General features: G+C 36.9%; 1 protein-coding gene across 1 annotated transcript in view; it reads right to left on the minus strand.

The window, feature by feature from the left end:
- Window positions 1-804: 804 nt before the first annotated feature.
- The window catches only part of LOC307007426 (disks large homolog 1-like), a 51,285-nt gene continuing 24,860 nt past the window's right edge, over window positions 805-27,229 (minus strand). Inside the window, exons 4-5 of the mRNA XM_079629468.1 lie at window positions 7,814-7,981; window positions 805-2,453 (exon numbers count right to left, since the gene is read on the minus strand). Of these exons, the coding sequence (XP_079485594.1) occupies window positions 2,262-2,453; window positions 7,814-7,981 (360 nt within the window). The 3' untranslated portion in view covers window positions 805-2,261. The remainder of the gene's footprint in view (window positions 2,454-7,813; window positions 7,982-27,229) is intronic.

Genomic DNA, 27,229 nt, shown 5'->3' on the forward strand with positions numbered 1-27,229 from the left:
ATTTTCAGTGTTGTGTTTCTTATAGTGGTATTGTAATTTCAGAGGAGGAAAAAAATTACTAAACCGATATATTGAAATGCGGGATAAATAAACACTTGAGGTAAAAAGGAGAACTAGGACTGATACCTAAGGACTATATATATATATATATATATATATATATATATACACACAGGGAAAAAATGATAAGGCTAAACGAGACACGCGCAAATCACAATTAATCATGGAATCCAACACGAACATAAACAAACAGAAACCAAGGAAATGGAAACTAAACAGAGCAAGGAAAGAGGAACTAAAGGAAACAGAATATCAAAATAAGAGTCCATAGAACTAAACAGAACCGTTAATCTGAGGTGAGTGAAAAATATTAATTTTGGCCTGAACTAATCCTTTAAGAACAAATGGATTAGTTTTCAACATCAATGATAATAATGAGGAATGATTATTGAGCATCAAATCAGCATTTTAATAGGATTTCTGAAGGATCATGTGACAAAGACTGGTGTAATGGCTGCTGAAAATTCAGCTTAGCCTACATTTTAAAATTGTATTCCTGTAATGGCAATTAAGATAGAAAACAGTTATATAAAATTCTTATATTTCACAATATCTTAGGTTCTTACTGTATTTTGATCAAATAAATGCCTTGGTGAACATAAGAGATTTATTTGAGAAACAGAACATAAAAAAAAAAAAAAAATTACCATCCCCAAACTTTTGAAAATCCAAATACCCCAAAGGACCAAGTAAACACCGACCATTTAAAAAAAAAATACTATAAATGTTTTTTTTTTTAAAGAAGACGAAAAAAAAGAAGAGAAAATAGTAATCTTCTATTCTTAATGTGTAAAATCATGGAAAGGCCAATACAAGAACTGCCAGGCAAATGTGCATGAAAAATACACTTAATTTATTCTGTTAAGGTTAAATGTGACAAATGTCATATTTTAGAAAAGCCAATTTTTTTAAACAACATAACTTTGATATTAAATAACTAAGTAATTGAGATATACGCAGGCCCTCTGAGTCTGTACCATCTGTTTGCGTAGAAGTCTGCAGGCATGTTAATATAAAGACGATGCGTGTCCTGTTTCACAACCTCCTCCAGAAAAACATTTGTTGCCACAAACCTTATAAGCACCAAATGCCCACTTTAAAAAGGCGGTCTGACATTCTGTTCAGTGAACACGAAACAACTCTCTGAATGCATCAACAGAGAGAGGCTAGAGTTACACACCACTTCTTGAAAATACAACAAATGCATATACACCGAAGATAATCTAGCAAAGCTTTCTACACAATACATAGTCGGTAACGGATTTCATTTGTTGAATGATAAACGTATCTCTTAAGCTTTACATCATATTTGGACACCCCAAAGAGACCAAATGCTTTGACCTACTGATGAACATGGTTTGTTAGAGTAGCTGTGCAACAAGTCAGACAGACAAATTGAACATGAATTATGTAATCCTATTTGACCCAAACACTGGCAAATGCCCATTTTATCTGAGAAAATTACCTTTTCAAAAGTGCCAACAACAAAAAGATATGGTCATTTCTTTCCGAATAACATAAAGGGTAACCCTAGCAACATACAATTCACACTGATATAAAAATTTGAAAAAGTGTTTTTAGCTGTACTTGTCTTTGCCCCAAATGTGTCACAATTATTACTAATATTAGCTACTAATGATTAAAATACCTCAAAACATTGCTCAAAACAAAAATCTGAAAACAAGAAATTCAGAGTTTTAAAAGAAATTAAAGATTTCATAAGAATTGAATCCAATGTATACATAGCACAGGACACCAAATATTAAAGTCAATGTGAATTGGTGTTCACAGCACCTTTTACTTTCGTAATGTGATGCATTTTTAATAAGTAAAAATTTAATAGATGCTGGCTGTTACATAACATAACTCTTTGGCTATTGGTTAAAACAATCCAGTAGCCTAGCGTAACTGACGTCAGAGGAAAAATCTTATTATATTTAATTAAAACTTACAAAGACAATTGTTTTTCTTTTAAATAATACAATGATCATATGAAATAACAGGAAATTAAGGAAGTAAAGAGGGAATTGACAGCATTTTGACTGCATGTTTACTGTATAAATAAAATACAATAAATGGATAAATTATATAATCCAAACTACAACATTTCCAACATACATCCATGACATCTTACACTGTGACATGTCTGCCACCTAGTGTTTACAAAGCAAACTCTAAGCTTGTGCCATCCGTGTTATCATTTAGCATGGAGAGTTGTGCTTTGAATAATATGAATGATGATGAAAAACGTGTGAATGGAGACCATTAAAATTGCACCGGGTTACCTGCATCAGTGTGTCACTTTGCGAGTATAGTGTGGCAAAGGCGGGGGCTGGAACCTCCTCACCTCCTAATGTTGACGGCCCATCATAAACGCACTCCAGAGACTCTACCTGAAGAGGGGCACGCAGTTTCTCAGGTGATAAATATGAGTACCAAACACTTATGAACACACAAATATATATATATATTTATCAAACAATGTGCCCACAAGCAGCTTTAGAATGACAGAAGTGTGTAAAAGCATCGTGCCCTTCATTGAAACCCATGCAGCTACTGCCACAACACAACAACTTCACTAAGCAACAAACAAATGCATTTGCAAATGCAAAAACAAGTGAGGAATAAAACAATGTGCGTATGAGGCGAGTTCAGTCTAATGACTGAACCCTAATCACCCATATGTCATGATGATGATCGTTCATAACGCAGCGCACAGAGCACTTTTATTAAAACATGGATCATCATGATGAACCGCAGACACTCATAAAACACACACAATTGAAGTTGTGTGGCAGAAGACAGTGAGAAAATGATGTCATCTCAGCCACTGTGAGAATGCTTTGACAGATGGGTCACAATGTGTCAGCTGTGCATCATTCTAATCTAGATGATAAGTCATGAAGTGTGTGTGTGTGTGTGTGTGTGTGTGTGTGTGTGTGTGTGTGTGTGTGTGTGTGTGTGTGTGTGTGTGTGTGTGTGTGTGTGTGTGTGTGTGTGTGTGTGTGTGTGTGTGACAGCACTTTTGGGTTAAAGTTAAGATGGTGTAAATCTTATATGTAATTTGGTATGTAAACCACATTGGAATTATTTTTAAAGATTGTAACAATTACTCATAGGTGGGTCATCATGGAATTGCAGCCACTCAAGCCCACCAAAAATTCCACAAAGTTTATAAAAAAGTATAAGAGCACAGTACTCTCTACACGTTTACTTTTTCTCATTTCTCATTCTCATTATCTGCCATATTTATGACTGGAATATACCCCCAAAGCTGCTTTGCACCTAGAGCCAGGTATAATTTATATTTAGTCAGCACAGACATTGACAAATCTGACATTGACACCTTTCAAATGTTTGTGATCAATAAGATTAAACAAATGTATATACTATTATTCAGCAAGGATGAATTAAATTGAAAAAAATGCTTCCCATTTCGAATAAATGCTGTACTCTTGAACTTTCTATTCATCAAAGAATCCTAAAAACTGTTTTCAACAAAAATATTAAGCAATATTAAATTAGGCATTTTTCGTTTCAACGCTTAAACATTGATAATCAGCATATTATAATGATTTCTGAAGAAAATTCAGCTTTGCCATCACAGAAATAAAGCACATTTTAAAATATATTACCTCTAGTATATTTTTAAAGCATTTACTTTAAATTGTAATAATATTTCACAATATTACTATTTTTTTCAGAATTTTTTATCAAATAAATGTAGCCTTGAAAGAATTCAAAATTGGAAATTCATCACAAAAATCGAAAATATATCACTCAGTATTTCCAAAATATGTAATATAACGTGACCCACTTCTCTTAGTGCAGGACTTATGTTAACAAACAAACTATTTATTCATTCGGATAAAAATATCACAGCAGAGCTTTGCTGTGCTTCAGCACAGATATCATTGTAGGCCTCTACAAGTACGCAGGCCAGTCACAGGACGCTACAACTGTGGGACATGGGGAGCCACAAGATGTCATCCCCATCTGTGCCGACAGTTCCAGCCAAGCATGCAGGGAATCATAACACAATCCCATAATCAGGCAAAAAGCTAAAACCTCAAACGAACGTTGCCCATATCTCAAACGACTAGAAGCAAGCATGGCGTTAAAACAAGTGCATCTGCTTTAGGAGACAAACCCAGGCTGTGTGCCACTCAAGAAAGGTTAAACAATGGGATATTCTGGATGGGAGCATCCCTGTATCTTGACTGCCAGAAGAGCGGTCTGTAAATAGAAACCTGACCAGGGGCATGTGGTTCATGTGTCGTGTGCTGCAGAAAGCATGCAGTCACGTCGTCATCAGGGCAGAGAGAACGTGAAGTAAGATCTGATTCATGGGAACATGATCAGCACTGACAAAAATAATTCGATGTTCTGTATTAAAGCAGAGAGACAAAGAAATTACACTGCTAAACTACCATTTACATTTAAAAGTCCTAAAGAGACACAAACACAGCTAAAAATGTGACTGTTGGTTTAAATGGGATCCAGAAATGTAGGAAAAAAAGACTTAATATATATGGAAACACATTTTTTACTTTACTACACAGGATCACCAAAACAGAATGACAAGACTATGTATCATTTTGTGTATCTTTTTATAAAAGTATTAAATAATTGTAAGCGGTTTCTTTAATGCTTCTTATATCTCCCTATATCTGGCTGTGCATATTAAGATAGAATAGAATACAGTATATTAAATATTGAAAAAAATAACATACTGCAAACTGCAAATGATCCTTACATTACAAATAATAGCCAGAAGGTGGGGTAAGACCACTGCAGTCACTAATAGGGACAGAAACTGAAAGCTCATCACATTACCAGCCTAATTCAAAGGAAGTTGTTTTGAATCATCATCATCATCTTACAAATCACAACCAGAATCGTCATTGAACTATCAAAGGCTGTTGCGGTCAGCGAGGCGGCAACATGATTCATTTTTGCAAAGGAAAACAAACCAATTGCATAGGTGCATATTTGTAGCATGATGCACGCGTTCTCAGAGCTCATATTGTTGTGAGGGAGAGTTAAGAGAGCGTGCGCATCAGCTGGGCCAGCAGCCAGAAAGCACCATCAGCCTAGAGCACATGGACTGATTTAGGAGGAATGCAGGCTCATAGTGATGACAGAGCGAGTGTGTTTTTGTGTGTGTGTGTGTGTGTGCGGGGACAGAGAGCACTAGCTCGTGCTCTGCGCAGCTGAGGCTGATAGGAGGTGACAGGCAGGGCTTGTCAGGCGCTGCTCTGTCGGCATGCAGGGAGCTCCACTGATCTGAGCCCAGCACAGCTCCTCCTCCTCAAACATCAGCACTGCTCACAGTGAGCTGGGAATTGTGCAGTTTCAAACTGACACATTCATTTTGAATGTCTGCACCACATGGGTTTTACAATGAAGAATAATAATAGTTTATTGGGAGAACTGTTCAAGACGTCAGTGAGTGAGAACACTAGGTCATTATTAAGAAATGTAGGTCACAGATAACATGCCCTTTTTAGTTTAAAGTTTAAATAAATGTATATATTTAAATTGTCCATCTACCCATTCCTGTTTTTTTTTTCACAATTTATATTAAACCGTAAATATATTAAATCATAAATATCCTTCAGGATAAATATATTCATATAAACCTTCATTAGTTTATTTTAAAATGGTTCCGCGGTGTGAATTAGTGCAAATGGTTTTCAAAAATCACAAATATTACATATATTATAGCTGTGCAACAAGTCAGACAAATTAAACATGAATTATTTAATCCTCTTTGACCCAAACACTGGCAAATATATATATATATAAAATTGTTGCATCACATCTGGTTAGGACACGGTCTAACATTTTATTCAATATTCTGATTCTAATCTGATTTCAGCAATCATTATGAAGGTATTCCAAGATCAGTTTAACATCCATTCTGCAAAATCCATCAATTAAGAAAAGAGTGAATAAAGATATGTGTGGGCCATATCATAATGACTTTCTTTTCAAAAATGCAAGTATCCTCCAACACTGAATTTTTTTTCAGTTGGCTTGTAAACAAAATATTTCACAGCTGAAACCATTAGCGTGACCGCTAACATAAGGAACTGAATACATAGTCAGGCAAATCTTTTTCTGACAATCGTTTCACTCCGCATACATATTTTATTCCATCTCACTACTGCAGAAAACTGTCATTGTACAGCAGAACGTCTCTGTAAACTGGCTATAGTGCATTAATGATGACCACACAAAAAAAATAAAATCTAAGCTTAGCTGGTCTTAGCTGATTTAAAGGTGCTGTATGTAACTTTCACTCTACTATGTTTGTTACTGTTTTGGTCTGTGATACTGCATGTTGCCTATTTGCCAATTTCCATTGTCCATTGCGCTCGTTCCTGTTGCGTGTGCTCAAACTGGAAACCCTTGTGAGCGCCGTCCAGTCTGAGGAGCAGGTGGCGGGAGAAAAGACGATCTCCGATCATTTTGAATTTGACTGCAGTACCTATTTCAACCACTAGTTGTCATTTTTACATAATGCAACTTTAAGCCAGTCAAGCTAGTGTTCAGTTGATTTAGCTGCTCTGAAAGTTGGTTTCCCAGCTAGCCCACAAACCTTTAAAACCAAAAGGCCAGACCAGTTGAAACCAGCAAACTAGCTTAGGCTAAAAAACGAACACTAAAATTACAGCTCCAACAATGTATAACAGTGCAATGATACAACCAGTAATGTCTTGATCAAGCACAATTTTACACACATTGTGCCTGATGAAGAAGACGTTGCGCTGTTTATAAATACATTTTTGGAGCTGTAATTTCAGTGTGCAGACTTTTTTATTTGTGTACTGCATCAGAGCCCAATTTGGGTTTTATATGGGTTTTTTTGTAGTTTTGATTAATAAAAATGCTTTGGCAACTACAAAACTGAAAACTATTCATCCTAAATTTGTTGCTGACAGATTTTTTTGACAGATGAACTCACTCAATTATTCCTAATAGGTCTGCAAAAAGTAATGGATAAGATCGATAATAATCAATACTGAAAATGCGCATGTGATTTATCGTGTGTGCAAACTATGCACAGGAAACATGTCAGTCACATCACTATTCAGTAGTAAAAAAAACAGATTTCTAAGGACATTTATAGAGAATGCTTTATGTCAAGCATTTCAAAGTAAAGCATATAGTTTGACATATCTTGCCCTTTCAGGTGCTTTGACAGATGTGTGTTGCTTCTGTGTTTCTGTTAAAGTTAGAAATGCGCGATTATATCCATTTTGCATAAAGGCTTATCCTGACTGTTTTCATAGCCTTCAAATTGCACACTGCTTAAAGGACAACATTGGGCAGGATGTGGAATAATATATATATATATATATATATATATATATATATATATATATATATATATATATATATATATATATAGAATACATTCAAATGAATTTAAATTTATAAATACCATTTATTAATACTTTGTAATTATTGGAGTTTTAGTAATTATTCGATTAATCAATTAATCTGAGAAATAAATCAACAGATGCATTATCAAAATAATTCTTAGTTGCAGTCCTAGTCTCTGATTTAGTGTGTGAATGTTATTTATTTGGTGTATGTTTGTTTGTTTGTTTGTAAACATGACACTGATGGAGATTCTATCACAAGCAACATTGAAGCATGTTTACAGAGTGCACAGAGACATAGAATAGATGCCATGCAGCACAGAAACGTGTCATGGAGCCAGAGGAATTCTGGGAGATGTTACCTTCATCGGAGAGATGTGTGAATGGGAAACATAGCCGTGTACATTCTCGATCTGGGAGATGTTCTTCTCCGACACCTGCACCAGCTCAGGAGGACGCATATCCCCTGGTAGGTGTGGAGAGCTGTGTTCTGGAGGAGACGTGGTATCCTCATCCTGATATCTATATTTCTGAGAAAGAGAAAAAGAGAGAGAGAATGTGTACAGTTATACCAGCATAATATATTAAATTACTTTCTTGCAGCTACACTGACCCAAACATGAACTTGATACACAAGTTGATGTTCAACTAGCGAGAGGTAAAGATTAATGCTCAAACCACAGATAGATGAGAAAATGTTGAATAAAAGGATTACGTTTTATTGATTACAGTGCAAAAAAAATTTTTTTTTTACAAAATGTCCCTTTAAATTAAATGACATTTATTTTTATTAACCAATCTGCAAACAGTATCTTTTTTTGTTTGTTTTATATATGTTCAGGTGACAAAAAAATACATTTAATTAAAAGTAAGGGTGACGTATTTTTGTCATATATATATATAATTATTGTAAAAATTACTTTGCAGTTTGAATTTGAAAGTCATGTTGTGTAACATACTAGACAGTGTAACATAACAGACATCATGAAGTTTAAATCCAGCACTGGTTCAGGACTGTGAAACTATTTCAACTCTTTCTCTCAAGACCTCACTCCTGAGATGGGAAACACTTTTTAAATGAGCCAGGCACCCCCAGATCCTACCCGCCACACAGTCATCACAGTCGACCCCAATCTGCCATGACTGTATGTGAAACACTGTTCTGCTACTTTCTTAACGGGAATGCAAATTATTCAGCAGTGCCTTTTATCCATAGACATCCATCTTGTCCTGATACATATACCCGCCTCTATGGCATTATTGGAATATGGATTAGGAAATGCAAACACAAGTCTAGAGGGAAGAAAAAGAGGGCAGTTTTTTTAAGAGAAGGTAGATGCCCAAAAAGTGGGACAAGCTCCAAGTTGGGGTCTTATACTGGTTGCTTATAGTAACGTCACTGCCTCCGAGCAGCATGGGGGAAGACTGAGTGGATTTGCCCATATGGAGAGATTCAAGGTAGAATCCTGTGCCCTATTTTAGCACTGAAAATTGGTCCTGAAAAACTGAATTAAAATTAGACCACTGCATAAAAAAAGAACATTACAAGCTGCTTTTGATGCAATGGTCTATTTTGTGGAGGGACCAGTGAAAAACAACAACTATTGTCTTAACCAGGGGTGCGTTTCCCGTACAACGACGTAACTCGCTGCTTCACTACTATAGTACGATGCATCGATGAAGATATCAACTAGCTAATCACGACTGTTTGCCAAACCATATTATCGCAAATTGGTAGTTCAACCACGTTGGTTAATGACGTCACGCAGGTGGTGGAGTATTAACAAATTTTAATGAATCAGTTTGAGATCGAATTAATGCTAGATGTTTTGCTAAAAAATCGGATTGCATCGGAGAACTATTTATAATTTTTCTCAGTTATTTTGCTTTATTTACAGATTCAATCATAGACTCGTTCTTACGATCTAGAGCATGTTCGCACATGCGCACTCTTCAAAAACAACGCTTTAAGGGCCCTTTCACACCTACCTTGTTTGGTCTGGATTTTCAGACTTTTCAGTTTGATCCGAATCAAAATTACGGGTGTGAACCTACCGGGCCACGGTCCGGACCAAACAGACGAAATTTAGTCCGAAGAAAAGAGGTAGTCTCGGTCCGGATCAAACTGAACAAAGGTTTGGTTCGTTTCTAGTGTGAAAGCATTGTCTGTAAGGTTCGGACTTTCAGACCATTTACAGGAAGTTCCGGTGGTTCTCGCAGGATTGCTTACAGCCTTCTTTCCTGCCGGCAACGATAAAATGTTCGCACGAGGACGTTCATTTGGCGAATTTGAACTAGCCTCGAGTATAGTTGGTGCTGCAGGCAGTAATGCCATAATAATAACAGTACAGTGGCAACGATACGTAATATCGTTATCCCCATCTTAGTAAACCGCTTTGAGTGAAGAGAAAAGTGTTATATAAATGTAATGAATTATTATTAACGATATGCGTCTGTTCATTCATTCTTGTCAAAGTTACCCGCCGAATTGACAACACGCTGACGTCAGACACACGTCCGTTTACAAACCAATCTATGTCAAGATGCATCCCACATAGATGACAACAGGACGCAAACATGTCATGTAAAGTTATTTAGTGCGCTCGCATAATTACAGTGTGAAACCAAACCAAAACTTACCGAATGTATAAAATATATCAAAACATGAACTTTGGTTCGGACCTTAATGCGGACTTTCAGGTGTGAAAACGCCCTAAATCTCTTGACAAACTAAAAGATGCAGATGACATTTGTATGTATTCTAAATAAAATTGTACTGAATGTCAGCTTGCTTATTAGGCTCAAGATAAGGATTTATTGAGTCCACATGTCATGCAAACAAGAAACTCTGCTTCTAACCACAGGTCGAGAGCTGTAGTTCCAACAACACAACTTTGCGATGCTGTTTGCGAATGTTTGCTGGATATGTTTTCAGGACACACAGACTCATTGAACTATGCAAAAAAAAAAAAAAACGACAGAACTTGCATCCATAATTGGCTAACGATGCTTTTGTGAAACGAAACCCCAGCCCAGCAGGAAAAAAAAAACGTATTGTTGAGCCTTGGCGTATATATTAAACAGAAGAGAAGTGTGCTACTACTGACACTTTGGTTAAGGGGACCACAGAAACCCTGTGCACAGAATTCTTTGCCTTGTTCCGAACAACTCAAAGTTCAGACTCAACTCTCAGCGGGCCACAAAGCCAGTGAAATTGAAAGGGGAGTTTGAACTCAGAGCCACTGCTGGGAGAGAAAGGGACAGACGGGGAGTAGTTCTTGAGATGTTATTACACCGCTGAGTGCTTCAGTGACTCGGCTTCGGGCTCACTGTGGGGCCAGCTTGCCTGGATAATGAGCTGCTCGACTGGCTCAATGCTCTCTCACTCTGTGCTGGTCCGTCCAAGCCGAGCTAACGTCAGTAAAACCGAATAAACGCAGTGAGATCACTCACAAAGCTATTCAACCAAGGAGGACAGGTCTCGGAAAACTTGACAGCAGTGAAAAACGAATGCTAGACAGGCTTTACACAGGCGACGTCCTCTGCAATACAATGTCCCTGCCTAGAGCAGGGTGAACCTTGAGAGGTGCGCGGCTGTTAGAAATGCAGTTTGATGGATGTTGTGGAGGATCTCAAGGAGTGGAAGAGCCCCGCGCCTGCTCCTCGTGCCCCTTCTGTCTCGGGTCTAGCCGTGCCGCTGTAAAGCTGTCAGCTCTTGTCTGTTTATCGGGCAGAAAACAGAGGCCCAGAGCTCAGCAAACACAGCACTTTATTATAGACACTTCACCTTGAATACCTTCGGGAGAGCTCTGTAACACGGCTGCACATCCCAGAGCTGCCAAAACAACTGCGTTCACTCCACAATACTAAGCATTATTTGCATGATAAATGCGTAATCAGCATAATCTGGGATTATGAAGTCTGGCACATTCACCTCGGCTGAACCACACAGCAGGTGTTTACTGAAAGCCAAAATGTGTGGCCCTTCAAACAAAAGACAAACATACTATTGGACAATAAAAGTCTGAACATTAATTAAACGAATTCTATGAGTTCCCCCCCCCCCCTCAAAACAAGTTTTATTTATAAACCGCTATATTTGCCAAGAAACACAGGCCCATTTGAGAGCCTTTGACCTCATTATACTACCAATAAGGATTTGCATTGTGGGGACCAGCTTTTCAGGCCAGATGAGCATTTTTGTCAAAAACAAAATGAGAGTCACCGGTCAACCGGCCATAAATCAGGACAGGCCGTATTTTGCGCCAAACACACAATTTTATTTTGCCAATCTCTATTCCAGAGACTTACACACAAACTGCATTGCAGTAATTTCCCAAAATGTAATTGGTGTGAAAATATTACAAAGTCTGTAAACAGGATGTTAACAGGCCAGAGATGGGACGCGCTGAAGACGGACGCAAAGAAAAGAACCACAGACACACCAGCAGAGCAAATACAGGTGAAACTTGAAAAATGTTAATATCGTGCAAAAGTTCATTTATTTCAGTAATTCAACTTAAAATATATTATATAGACTCATTACATGCAAAGTGAGATATTTCAAGCCTTTATTTGTTATAATTGTGATGCTTATGGCTTACAGCTAAAACCCTTTTCATAATATTCTAATTTTGAATTTGGGGTTTTCATAAGCTATAAGCCATAATCATCACAATTATAACAAATAAAGGCTTGAAATATCTCACTTTGCATGTAATGAGTCTATATAATATATTCGTTTCACCTTTTAAGTTGAATTACTGCAAATAAATTAACTTTTGAACTAAATGTAACTTTTAAATTCAAATTTTTCGAGTTTCACCTGTACTTAAAATATAGGAAGAAAGAAAGAAATCTTGAATTGATGGTGGGGGGTTATATGAATGCATCTCTGAAGGAAACTGACTGTCTTCAGAAGCTTCAAAGGCATTTTCTTTTCCTCTTACCTCCGTATAAGTAGTGTTCATTAGCGCAGCGCTGCATGCGGTACCCAAAGAAATCGCTGATGTTCCATAAGCGCCACCTACTGTCAGAACGCAAATTTGCATTTGCTTCTGCTGTTTTTGTTTTGTGCAGGTGTCTTATGTAGCATCATTTCACAAATATTAAGTCAGACCTTTCGTTATTGCTATAAATTTATACAATTTAATAAAAATAAAAATGTTAATGCTTCATGTGTGTAGCATTTTTGTTCGGGCCGTGATTAAAATTAAAATCATTATAATATGCTGATTTGGTGCTTATTATCAATGTTGAAAACAGTCATCCTGCTAATAAATATGTTTGTGGAAATCGTGATTTATTTATTTTTTCTGGATTCATTGATGAATAGAAAGTTCAAAAGAACAGCATTTATTTGAAATCAAAGTATGTTGTAACACTGTTGATCAATTGAAAGTGGTGGCCTTGCAGAATAAAAAAAATATTAATATAGTGTATATTATTCTGTATATATATTTTGATAAATGTACGTTTCATATTGCTGCAAAATTAATCTTAAAGGGATAGTTCAGCCAAAAAGTAAAGCTCTGTCATCATTTATGCACCATCATGCAGTTCTAAAAACTCTGCTCTAAAATTGTATCACTTTAGAAGACTTAGATTAAACTGCTGGACTTGTATGGGTTACTTTTAAACTATATTTATGCATTTTATGGAGATTGAAACTTTTGCAACCCATTGACTTTCACTATATGGACAAAAAAAAAAACAGCAGAAACATGATCATAGTAAGATTATTTGAGTATGGGTGTGAATTATTCTTTTAACCAAGAAGTTTTTTAAACATTGAAGCTGGCTTCTATGGACCAAGCTGATAGACCATCTTGGACTAACAACAAATATACTTTGATGTTCCAAAATAGCTTAAGCTATATTTTCCAACAGGGTTGTAAAATTAATTAAAAATAGAGAGCATATTTGATTACAACTTCATATACCATTCCAATAAGTGCAGTGTAATAAGTAGGCTACTTCCTCTCCCTGCCCTTTTCCTACTGAGATCCACAGGGCAGACAGGAACGAGACATGAGATCACCACATCCACTTTGACTTGTGCTTAAACCTGGGAGATGAAGAAAGAGCTGACATCTTAGCAGACAGTGTGCTGTGAGCAGAATTAAAATAGTTTCTGCCTCTTGTCTCTCTAGGAAACATCATGGCCCTCCCTCCTCCCAGCTGTCCCCACTGCAAAACCTAAAATTAAACTTTCAAAGCACATTGCAACTGCTCATCCAGAACTGAAGCCGCCAGAATTTCGTTACACTCAAACACCAGACAAAAATACAAATAAAGCAACAAAAAAACGCTATGGTCACTTGCAAAAGTTCCCTGAAATAACAGTGTTTGTGCGTTTTGGAGGCGGAGTAATGAAGGGAGAGGTGTGTTTGTTTGGGTTGATTTCAAATATCAACAGTGTTTCTAAGAAATCATTTACTGCACCTTTAGTATAAATTTTTTTTAGTTAAAAGCAACATATTTCTGGTTATTTCCGGATGTCTGATGAATAAACCTTTCTGAACCTACTGATGGGGATCTGGGTGTACATAAAAGACCAGAAAAAAGGTTGGGAAAACTGTTCCAGGTCTTTCATGATTAAGCATTGGTTAAAAACAAACAAGGACAGGTTTTACTGCTTGAATTAGAAGCACAAATCCTAAAAAAAACAAAACAAATAGAGCACACATTTTGTTTTCGTTACACATCAAAAAAGAAGACGGATGTCTGTTTCTTGGCAGTTCTCTCTTGAGATGACTATAATTAACTAGCAGGAAGCCAGCTGTAGGTCCTTATGGGAAAGCTCTGTATCACTGTGAAGGCTCAAACTGGACGAGGACGACAGCCATGAGCAAATGCTGGGTTTTCAATCAACAAAAGGCAGGACAATGGAAATTATTCTATTTCACCTCAAAGTCAATTTTTACGAAAATGTAGTTAAGGAGTAGCTTTTGAATTTAGAAAAACTAGACTCAGTTTGAGCATGATAGTCTATCAATAATGTAGACTAAAACACTTTTGAAAATTGGCTGCACTACCTCTTACTCCCAAAAAGATATAGTATTAATGCGTTTCAATTGGACAGCAAATACACTGTAATCATTTTTAAATGTTACTATAAATGTTTCATACTTTCATGCATGCAAGTTTTTTTAAACCTGCTGTGCTAGGGTCCAATTAACTTTCATTTTGTGTAGGAAATTTTTTTAATTTTGGGGTAACTACAGTATCCTTTTAAGTTTGCATTAAAGAAAATGAAAAACACTTGCTGTGTCCCAATTTGCATTCTACTCGTTCTAAATAGTATTCAAAATTAGAATTGTGCCTCCCAAATTGTAGTGTTGAAATAAGTATTTCAAAGGACACCTGGATAGTCTACTTTTTCAGATTAGAATCTGAAGTGCATATCTATTTAAAAAGGGTTTTAAAAAAAGTGTAAAACAAATAAAATAAAAACCATTTACAAGACCGACAGTTAAGTAGAGAGGTTTAGATAAAGGGGTTTGAGTGAATAATAGTCTGATTAAAATATATTTATTCAATGTTATCCACATTTTATATATATAAAAAAAAGTTTGGTCATCATCTATAAATTACAGGAACGTCTGTGTGTGTGTATGTGTGTGTGTGTGTGTGTGTGTGTGTGTGTGTGTGTGTTTCGCATATCTCTCGAACCGATGTCCGATGGATTTCAAACTTGACAGGTGTCTCGGGCACGAGTAAGTGCAGAGCCGAGTTTGACGTTGTTTGGATTAGAAATGCAAAAGATATCGTTAAATATACAGTATATCGGTAAAATAGGGACACGTTGAAGATGTTTAGAAGGTTGTGGTTTAAAAATAAACATTCTGACATAAACACTCTGTCAGCTAAACATTAAGTCAGCTACACTGTTTACTTCTGAATATTATATTTTATTCACGGCCATCATTTGTAGTAGCCTATTCACAAACTGTTTGGTCAAGCGTAGTGTTTTTTTAGAGTTCACAGTGTAGCCTGCTCCCTGAATCGTCGTGCTTATTCATTTGTGGAAGTTAACTTAATCTGTAAATCAGCTACACGGTTTACTTCTGAATATTATATTTTATTCTGGTGCGCTTAACGTTATCGCTACTGTGTAATAGTAACCTATGCTATTCACCAACTAAACATATCCTATTCAATGTGTTCAGTCTCTTTCACAGCCATCATTTGTAGTAGACTATTCCCAAACTGTTTGCACGAGATTAGCGTTTTCTTGGAGTTCACCGTGTAGCCTGCTCCCTGAATCGGGAGTTAAATTGTCCATATTTATTGTATATCATTAGGTCAGTATCAGAATTTGCTTTCTACCATGCACAAATAAAAATGTCACTGAACCTTTGCTGTGTAATTGTAACAATGACCAATCAAAGACACCAAGCCAACAATTACTAAAAACACACACACAAAAACTGATTTTGCACGGGCATTTTTGCACTAGTCTTTTAAATTCATCATTATGCTATTAGGAAAGTTCTCCACATGAAGGAGCCGCAACTGGCAGATCAACGTGCTACTATTCTCTCCCAAATGGTATGGAAATTAAATAAAATTGAATGTGGAGGATTTTTTTTAACTGCGACAAGATGATTGACAGGGCAATTTAAACAGTGACATGTCGCATAACCAAGCAACAGAGCTGCCCATTAAAGCTGCAACTATGACAAAATTATACTGTATGGCCCAAAATGTGCCTAGTATTCAGCTACAGTCAAAAGTATGTACTTTTTCTTTACAAAAACAGTACTTTTAGGGCATATAAGTGTACAAGGTGAATTGAAATGCAGCAACTGTTACTTTGTTTTGAATAAATCGGTGGTTCTCAACACTGCCACCCTGAAGCATGACGACATATCTTGTTCCTCATGTTTGTTGTAGGGTAATTTTGCATGCTTAAAATTTAGTGTGATTGGATTGGACTATGAAGATTTCCATACAAAAGCATAGCTTGTTGTCTCCCTGGTCTTACTTCTCATCCTTCCTTCCCTTTTTTCCTCGTACATGCCCTCGTTACATCATATGCACTCGGGGCAGCCGCATTGTAAGACGTTTTACACACTTGAGTAGGATTCCCTCTGCTGCTCTAATGGCTTATCAACAAAGACGTAGAGGGTGATCAATTTTAGCAAGCCTTACGTAACTAATTGCTAATGAATGATGCTCATGTGAGAGCATGTGGAACTGCTGGTCACAAAAGGAGCTTCACGGTTAACTGACTAAATGGAAAGTGCTCAGTTATATAAGTCAATAAGTAAAAGGATCCCAATGCCCAATGCAGATCTTCAGAATAAAACATCAGATTGCACCTTGTACAGCAAATAGTTGAGCTAAATGGCAGTGATTTAAATTTCAGATAGGAATTAGCATCTTTCTGCTAATTAGTCAGAATTATAATTACTAATTATTTTAGGCAGAACTATATGTCTGTAAACCAAAAAACAGTAGAAATGTCTTAACTAGGGGTGTAACAATACCCTCATGTCACAATTCGATAGATATCAAGATACAATATTATTGCGATACTCCAAGGCATTTGGTAAAAGGTTAACAAAAAATTAACTGTTGATTGAAATGCTATATTTGGTATTACGTTGGGTGTGGAAATCAATAAGCTTGGACTTGTGCTGGTAACCCAATGCACAGGACAATGGTAACTAAACAAAAGTAAATAAATAAAATATATTCATGATTCTGAAGCTGAAAATCCAGATTATTTTAGACGAATATGCTTGCACTCTGTCACTGACTGGATCCATTTAAAATAATGCAGGCCACTTTTTACTGGTAACATAAGATATTTGGCATTATCAGGACCCACAAATATCCCCCCATTTAATTATTATACATTATATATGGTAGTTTAATGTAGTACTGAAACTCCAAAACTATTTGGGTGAACTACATATTGTCACCACGATACATAGTTGCATTTTTGTATTGCGATATATTGTGACACAATATATTGTTACACCCCTAGTGTTAACCGGTAAAGATTCAGCAATAACATATTTTTGTGCCACAAATTTAAAAATCAGGAAAGACTGGTTGTTATATGTATATATGTATATATGTGTATAAACATAAAAAAACTAAAAAAAACTGTCATTCCTGATTTTTAAATTTGTGTTAGCTTATATTATATAATTCAAAAGGCAGGTTGCAATATTATAGCTGAATCTTCTCCAGTACAAAAAAAACCCCTCATACTAATAACAAATAAAATGTAGAGATGATAACTATTTACCTTAATTTTCTGTTATTCCATCCTAGTTTCATCACTGGGTCATAGTCATGCATGTACAATTTAGTTTATTAGTAAGTGATGGCTGTTAAGAACAGCTCCGTTGTAAAGCATAATTTTCATACCATTTGCCATTTGAATCTTCACAGCGATTTCCATTTAAGAACACATTAGCGGTTGATGACAAAAACGGCAGGTGGGGATAGTGAGAGGAATGGGGATGACACTAAAACCTAATATACAGCTCTGCAGGCCAGGAGAAAACAAGCTGTCTGGAGCATACCAAACATGCTTCCTCTACAATCTACATCCCTGAGAGAGAAGGAATTGGTATGACATGAGACATCCATTTGCTGACCTTCACATCAGCTCTACTAACCGCTATAGCTGCCAACGAGCACGGAAATGAACACAAAAGTATCTCTGATGATCTGTAGCTGCTCCAAAGCTTATAAAGAGGGAAACAAAAAGAGAAGCACAATTTGAACATCTTAATATAAAGAATCAACGATTGAATGAGAGACAGGTCATTTCATTGATCACACTCCAAATGCTGGAACATTGAAAACCAAATAAAGTCCAAAAAGACTCCAATTAAATCACACAATCAACAGGCAGTAAGTGCCGTGGGGTTTTAGAGAAAACATCTACTTAAAATGATTAGACCTCATTTATACTCAATTTCAATAGAAAAATTTGTCTTTGCAATATCATTGGGAAAGCAATTCAAACTGAAGTGAGAAAGGCTAGAATTTAAATTAGCCTTTATTTTTAAATAAATAAAAATAAATAAATAAAATGTAAATAAATATTAAAAAAAAAAAATATATATATATATATAATTTATAAAAATAAATGTTTTTAACAAGAGAACAAATATTTGAGGTCCAATTATATAGTTAGTATTGTTTTAAAAACTTGTTTTTGTTGCTAAAAGCAACCAGAATTTAAAGTGCCCCTATTATCCCATTTTAAATTTTTACATGCATGCAGGGTAAAAAAAAAAGTAGCTTTTTCTCATAGTATACATTGCAGCGTCACCTTTTTTCTTACCATGTCTAAACACTAAACCCCTCCTATCTGAGAGCCTACTCTCCTCTGATTAGTCAGATGGCTCAGCCTGTTGTGATTGGTCTACTACTGTATAACAGCGCGTGTTGGAAACAAATCGCCCATACCATATCTGAATTTCAGCTCAGAAGGCTTCCTCGGCACTTCCTCATACACAGTGATGCAAGCAGTAACAACGGTGTCGCTTTTACCTTATCAATTCAAGCTTGAGTTGAGTCCTCGTCCTTCGGAAGTGCATACAAAGCGGATTTGCTTTCGCAGCGCAGAAGACAACACAAACCAAACTCTTCTTCAGCTACAACTACTGTTTGAGGGCAGGTCAAAGTAGACGTTTAGGTCAAGGCACGATAATAAACATGATAATAAACAGCTGACTGACTTTTCCATTTGTTTACATGACATGGTTAGATTCAGATGGTAAATATAATTTTTCAAGTTGGGTGTCCACCTCAGAGATAATCATAATATAAAAATAAAAATATGATATTAAAACATACAGTTACTACTGTAAAGCTATATTAAATTACCATGGGATCTCATTCAATGTTTTCAGAATCTTTTCTGGGTTTTTTAAATTAACATTTTAATGACAGTATATTTATTGAACAAAAATGAATTTTATTTATCAAAATTAACCGAAGAAAGTACAAACTTTAAATAAAGTGATTGTTTTTAACAAGTATTAACTTAAACATGGATAAAAACATTAGTTTAGCTAAATTATAGTAGTAATAATAATTTGTTCCTTTCACCCCATACTGGTGAGCCTTACCCAGTCTGCGGGGTAAAAGGCCCACCTTGCCACTTCATACATTTATAAGATTTTTAAACAAACAAATCACTTTTATGATTTATTTTCACACAAAATGTTGCTCCAACAATGTTCAATAAAAGCTTTTTTTTTCTGTAATCATACTCTATGGGAGTAGTAAAAATATATATTTTTAAGGTGTGCCTTTAGCACCGTTGTACCCTAATATCCGAAAAAGCATAATAGGGGCACGTTAAATTTCAATGCACTTTTCCCATGTCCAATGCATAATAAATTAATAAAAAACAGTGCTCTGATGCATGTACACACAGAATGCGGGTTTGTTGTCAGGTCAAATATAGTTTCCAACTGCTTTTGTTCATTAATAACTTTTAGCTCTTATAGCAAAGCACTGTTTTGTGAACCCATCACAATGTAATCTGTTTTGAAAAATATGCCATTTCAAAAGATATACAACCTCATAAGTTCACACATCCTAGAACAAAAAAAATCAGCTAGGAAAACTGAAACGTCTGCACTGAAATAATCAAATCAACGGGCGATACACATTCACGGTAAGCAGAACAAAACCGATTACAAAATCCCTAAATTTATAAAAGAGCAAACTTTCACATCACACATGAAAAAACTGAAGCAAATCAAAGACTCTTTCACCACTTTCTGTGTGACAAGCACATCCCAGCAGGATTAAATCAATGCTACGCAGAGCACAGCTTAGCTCAGGAACTTCATCTGACAAATGCACAGAGTCCAGGCAAAGCAAAGAAGCTTCTAAAGAAGGATGCGTGTGAGCTTTAATTATCAATGTGGAATCCTGTGTATCCTACAGGCTTCACTCACATTGCTAACTTTAGTCAGGCATCTATAGAGCTGGGTGACAGCATGGGAAGAGGTGCTGCTGTATTATTTAAACAATCTTCAGCCCCCTTCCCACAAACCTACTGTAATTTTTATCTCTTCAGCACTATATTAACCCACCAGATACCAAGAAGCTAATGCAATTTTCAAAACAGATGTCAATAGCTCAACTCAAATTCAAGGCCCATGTTTAAGATATTAGGCTAATTCTTATCAGGGATTTTTGGTGTGTAACTATTTCCTTGTCTTGATCAGTTTCTTTTTCGTCACTAAACCAATTTACTCTTGCCATTTTGTCACAATGATTCTACAGCTACATTAATGAGCAATGGATTTGGTTATGCAGTACTGTACAAAATAAATTAATTTTATTCACCAATAGTGCAATACATTTATCAAAAATGACAGTTGAAACATTTTCATTTTTACTGTTTTCAATGTTGATTATTAGAATAGTTTCTTGAGCATCAAATCAGCATATTAGAATGATTATGTAGGACTGAAGACTGGAGTAATGTAGAAATGAACAGAAGTGTTGTTCATTGTTAGATCATGATATAATCTTATTGTAAGGTGTTACTGTTAAGTCTTGAAATGCTTTGCGTTCACTGTAAGCTCATGTAGTTTTACTTATTCATTATTGTGCAATACACAAGATGAAATACCTATAAATAAAACATTGCAGCCAATGATGCATTTTGAAACTCTTTAGCTTAGCCGGGCATCATCTTTATTTAGACAGGTTTTTGAAAATTAAAACTAATACACATACATCAGTATAAAAACTAATTTAAACATCCATTGCCATGTTTCTGCTATGCTCAAATGGCAAGGGGTCATCTCTGTGCTTGCCGGGGATTGACGGTCATTAGGAGTTAACAAGGGCTTCCCCAAGCCCTCTGATCTCACGCTTAGAAGAAAAGAAGGTTCAGCTATAATGACAAGAAGCTTTATAGGACTGATCAGTCGGTGTAGGCGCAAAGTGACAAGCCGTAATCCTCTATGCTCTGTGCAAGTTGCAATGCTTGGTAGATGGAGACAACGAAGACTAACCATTCAGTCGTGAAATAACAGGGGGGAAAACAAGCTTCTTCCCCACAACCCATTCGCACATAGTAGATATAATTGGGACGCAGGCTAAGATACCCAGAGGACCAGGCCGTTACATAACTAAAATAACTTGCTATCCCGCTCTGAACTAGATGAGCAGAAAATGGACCAAAAGGAATCCTGTGCCTGAGCTTTACTCTAGATTAGGAATGAACACATCGATTGGGCTGTGTTTATTTGGCTTCAAGCTGAAATCAGTTCGTTTCAGCAAACAGAAGCCCAGAAGTCCCTCAGGATTTCTTTCCCAGACTAGTGGTTTGTGCACCACAGTGGTGGAATTAAAGACAGAATGGAACACGCATGCAAGCTAGGTACATTCTGAAATGTGAAGAGATCCTGCTTGGAGAATATCGCCCACGGCCCTTTAATTTGCCATCATCAGAGCACTCATTAAGCATTTCATTTTGTCAGACTAAAACTAGACAAATGGAGACTCTGTGAGACTTCCAACCTAAATCACAAACTAATAGGATCACATGCCAAGGAATGGATCACTGCCATGAGGGTGTAACCTGCAGCATATGTTCAGATCTTAACCCACTAAAGGTGTCATCAACAAAATGATCCTCAGTGTGAGAAGACAATTAGCAGCTCAGAGTCCAGGAACCATTTAAGCAACTAAGTTTAAGCAACTGTCGCTCATGCATCATTGATAGATCTATCGAAACAATCCCCTACCTTGCATCCAAACATAAGTGAGATGGTGCTGTTGGTGCATGCTACTTTACAGTGGCACAACATTGGCGAAAAGCAATCCAAGTTTTTAATGCTGGGAGACATTCTGCGCCGGGGCACTTCAATCCATCAGCGATTGAGGTGCCCGCCAATTGCTTCCACTAGCTCTGCCCGCTGCCTGCTCTTGACGGGCACCCTCATCTCTCGACTCGGTCCGTGGAAAGGGGAGCAGAAGCGGCGACGTGATGCCTTCATCCAGCGAGCCCTTGTCAGTTGAGTCCACCGCTCTTCCGTCCTATCTCTTCGCTTGACTTGACTCAATCGGTCCGACAGATTAAAGCGGTCCTGAAGAGAGCTGCACTTGCGAGAGCTCTGGAGGAGCCATGCTGCCTGCCGTTACCAGGGGGTGTTGCGGTGGGAGAAGGAGGAGGAGCAGGAGGAGGGTTAAAGGGCAGCGGAGTGCGCGGGGTCTCGTGTCACAACGCGAGGGACTCTCCGCGATCCATCAGCGCTGCTGCGCTTCCACCTACTGCAAAGGAACTGCTGCCATGACTCGGAGGAAAGAGGAGCAGGCTCGGACGGTCTCGCACTCAACTATCCAAACAAGACGCACCGAGCGGTGCGAGAGAGAGAGAGAGGAGAGGTAAGCAGACTGGAGGGGGAGGGGCGAGCAATAGCATCGAGCTTATTACACAGTTCACTAGAGAGAAACTGAAGAGTTTTTAAACCGAAGGTTGCAGCATTCAGACCAGAGAAGGGGATAAAAATTATCTGGGCCATTTGGAGGTGAAAAGGAGGGACACGTAATGCTTTCTCAACAAATTTACAATCACAAGGACAACAGAGAAGGAAAGATACTAAATCAAAAGGCAGCTAGTATGACCTCTGATGTGCAGTTATGAAATCTGATCTCAAACAGCAATATGTCAGTTAAAAACCCAATGATCTGAAACAGAGGACAATAACTCATATACAAAGATGCTTCATGCATTCCCATGGCGGATAAATAACTAGAACCAATTGTTTTCTAGAGTTAAACAAAGTTCTAAAAATGTACTTTTGAATTAAGAAAATATTTTATCTGTAGCCTAATATGAGCAATATTCCATGCCTGCATCACTATACTGTGTTCTGGAGAAATAATACAAAAAAACGAATTTTCCCACAGAGGTAAAAGTAGTTCAAAGAAATATGCATGTCAAATATAAGTCATGACCAAAGAACTACTCAGTTGCGTTGTTTAAAGAGTGTGACAACCCTAAAAGGCTGCATGATTTGTGGGAAATATTGAGTGTATATTGCAATTTCATATTGCAATATTGCAATTTCAAGGAATGCACAATATAATAATAATTATTATTATGAAGATGATTATTATTATTATTATTAAATACAAATATTAAACAAAATAAAAAAGGAGCATTTCAGAAAAATAATACAATAATAATTGTATTTTGAAAAAAAAAATTGAGTTTTTTTTTTTTTGGGTAGAAACCCGCAGGAACCCTTAATTCTACTCTTTTGTTGACAATAGCCAGTTTATAAGCACTCATTACAAGTTTAGGAGGATAGTTGGTGCATGTTGCGTTCCCAAACACACTATAACCCAAACTCAGAGAAGATGCAGAAATGACTTTATAAGAACAGAGACGCTCTGAAACACCGAATTATGAGCTGCTCGCGTACAAGATAACATAGTGCACCGCTTCACTTTGAAACACACAGCGCATATATTTATTTAATTAAATTGTAGCTTTTGGGATTGGATAAATCACACTAAACCATATTGCGATTTGGGTTTTATTCCAATTAATTTAAATCATGCAGTCCTACCTAAAATTCGAAATGAACTTCAAAAAGACAACCTTCTTGGCTGATAATGTACATCAAAGTGATCAAACCAAAGGCAAAGCAGGATTCCATGGACACGTTGCTTGAAAAATAATCTTGTCCTATATGTAAAAAAGAATGGCTAATAGTTTAATAGATACCATTAAATCTTAATTTGGTAAATTATGAAGCATTGGTATAGCAGCCTGTAATAAATCGGAGTGTGATCGTTTCTCCTCTGCCCCTCCTCCCTCCTGCCACACTACATCATGTGAACTGTTACATCATCAGAGTGCAGGGAGGCTTGCAGATCCCAGACTACTACAGCACAAACACACACTCACTTAACCTCTCTATTATAAACAAAATCTGCATTTGTTGCAGGACATGACAGCTTCATCTGGCTACTGGAGGAAAATCAGTCAAATCAACCTCTTCATTATACAGCAAAATGCTACTTATTCCATGTAGTAGTAGTAGTAGTGGTGGTGGTGGTGGTAGTAGTAGCAGTAGTAATGCATCCTATAGTAGTTTTCTTTTCTTTTTTTCATGCAATTTGACCACCTGAAAACTGGGAACTAAACAGGATATGCATTAATGTGTTCACTGACTGAATATGAGTGGAATTCTGAGTCATATTCTTCTGATCATTAAATGTGTGCATGATCATTAAATAAAAGGCCACAGTGAAAGGTCATTGCTTGTTAACGGCCAAAACATTGTAAAGAAAAGATCCATTGCTTCTCTGCTAAAAATATTTCTGTGTTTTTTAATGCATTAAAAAAACAGAAACACTATCCATCATCCAATCCTATCTCCAACAGTGATTTAATCTGACAGCGTGACATTGGTGATATATACAATGACTTTTGTAGGAGTTCCGATCCAGAAAAAATTATTCATCCAAGGCTGAGGCTTATTATTAACTTCTAAATCAATCCCTCCCGCTGAGAGTTTCAAGGAGAAAAGGAGGACGTGTACGTAAATCCATAAACTTGGCTTGGTGTTGAAGCATTTCTTCAAGCAAAAGTTTGTGTATTGCTGTGTGCTCAGCAGTTTCTGTGAGAACAATGAGGACGTCTCCCTATAAATTGTGTACGCAGGCTGATGCTAATCATTTGACTGCTTTGCAGAAGCTCTCAGAGAATATCTAGATGGTAGACTGCTGAATTCCCATGATACCATCAAAGAATCAGATACCAGTAAGACAGAAACGGTGTGTGCCGAGAACCATGTCCATGAAGCGGAGAGAAACTCGTCTCTCATTGGCCAGGTGAGTCTTTGTTCCAAGAACTTCCAACATTCATTTATGCTGAAATTTGTCTTTCACTTTCAGTACCTAGATGCCATAAAGAAAAAAGCCTATGTGATGACATGGTGGGAAAAGTTAAAAACTACAAAAAGTTATCAAGGTTATGACAGATATGGTAATATACCATATGGAATATGGTCCCATAGCTCAGAAAATTCAGCTATTGTTTAAAGGTGAAGGTGACATTTTACAAGTCTGAAGTGTCCATCATTATAATCAGCCTATGCTGTTATAATATACAATTATAAATATTTATTTATTTAAAGGGATGATTTAAATAAATAAATCCATAATCCATTTTCCTCTGGAAAGATGAATGTGTATTTAAAATGGGTCATTTACAGTGCTATGCATAAGTTTAGACACCCATGCTAAAGTTGACTAAAAAGAGGAATAAAAAAATCATATTTTGGAAATTGAACTTAATGCCTTAATTTAAAAAAATAGGAAAAATCCAACCTTTAAGGACACCAATTTTCTTTGTGAATGAATAATGTATCGTAAATAAATAAATGTTCTTCCTTAAAATACAGGGTGCATAAGTTTGGACACCACTATGTTAAATTCCCATAGAGGCAGGCAGATTTTTATTTTTAAAGGCCAGTTATTTCATGGATCCAGGATACTCTGCATCCTGATAAAGTTCCCTTGGCCTTTGGAATTAAAATAGCCCCACATCATCACACACCCTTCACCATACCTAGAGATTGGCATGGAGTACTTTCCATAAGATCATCTCTCAATGCAAATCAAACCAGCTGTTAGGCTAACTGAAATAAAACCATCCAATCTCCAGGTATGGTGAAGGGTATGTGATGATGTGGGGCTATTTTAATCCCAAAGGCCAAGGGAACTTTATCAGGATGCAGAGTATCCTGGATCCATGAAGTAACTGGCCTTTAAAAATAAAAATCTGCCTGCCTCTATGGGAATTTAACATAGTGGTGTCCAAACTTATGCACCCTGTATTTTAAGGAAGAACATTTATTTATTTACGATACATTATTCATTCACAAAGAAAATTGGTGTCCTTAAAGGTTGGATTTTTCCTATTTTTTTAAATTAAGGCATTAAGTTTAATTTCCAAAATATGATTTTTTATTCCTCTTTTTAGTCAACTTTAGCATGGGTGTCTAAACTTATGCATAGCACTGTATGTAGTAGAAATGTGAAATTATTTTTGAAGTTGGTGCCTAGACTGAGAAATGTATTTTTGGCTCATGTGGATGAAAGACAACAACTCCCAGAATGCATTTGCTTCACTGCCCTACGAGGCCACTCCCAAGCCACGCCTACCGGTAAGGAGCGCAGTTAAACAACTAGGCTAGGCTACTAGTTGACTCGAAACTTAAAAGACGCCGTTTTATCGTGAGTCTCCGTGACAAGTCTGCACGGGATTGGCCCAAAATGTTCGGGATTCTACAGTCGCCATTTATTATGTTTACTGTGGCGAGCAGGACAAGGCTGAGGGCCGCGGGAGAACGACGCGATGCCGGTGGCGTGATTACTGATGAGCGACACCTGTGAGACGCACCGGTCTCGTATCTCTCAGGGAGGAGTGGGAATTTTCTTAGCAATGTTAAAACGGACATCAACCGATCACTTGTTTAGCGTTCATGTAAACACTGCATTCAGATTCACCAATCGGAATGAATTCAGTTAGATTGAAACAAAAGGTGTGCATGTAAACTATGAATGGCAACTGTAGAAAGCAAAAGCCGAATCCCGGACATTTTGGACGATCTCGACGGCCGGACATGTCCAGGAAAAAGGATGTATGGTAACCCCTACTACTCAGCTTTCTCCACAGAACAAGAACCTGTTAGCTTAGCTGCCAAAAAAAGATGGCTGACACTATTTGTACATTCTGTGAGTGAGATCCCACCCTC

Source organism: Phoxinus phoxinus (genome assembly GCF_949152265.1).
Source record: "Phoxinus phoxinus genome assembly, chromosome: 11".
Taxonomy (NCBI): domain Eukaryota; kingdom Metazoa; phylum Chordata; class Actinopteri; order Cypriniformes; family Leuciscidae; genus Phoxinus; species Phoxinus phoxinus.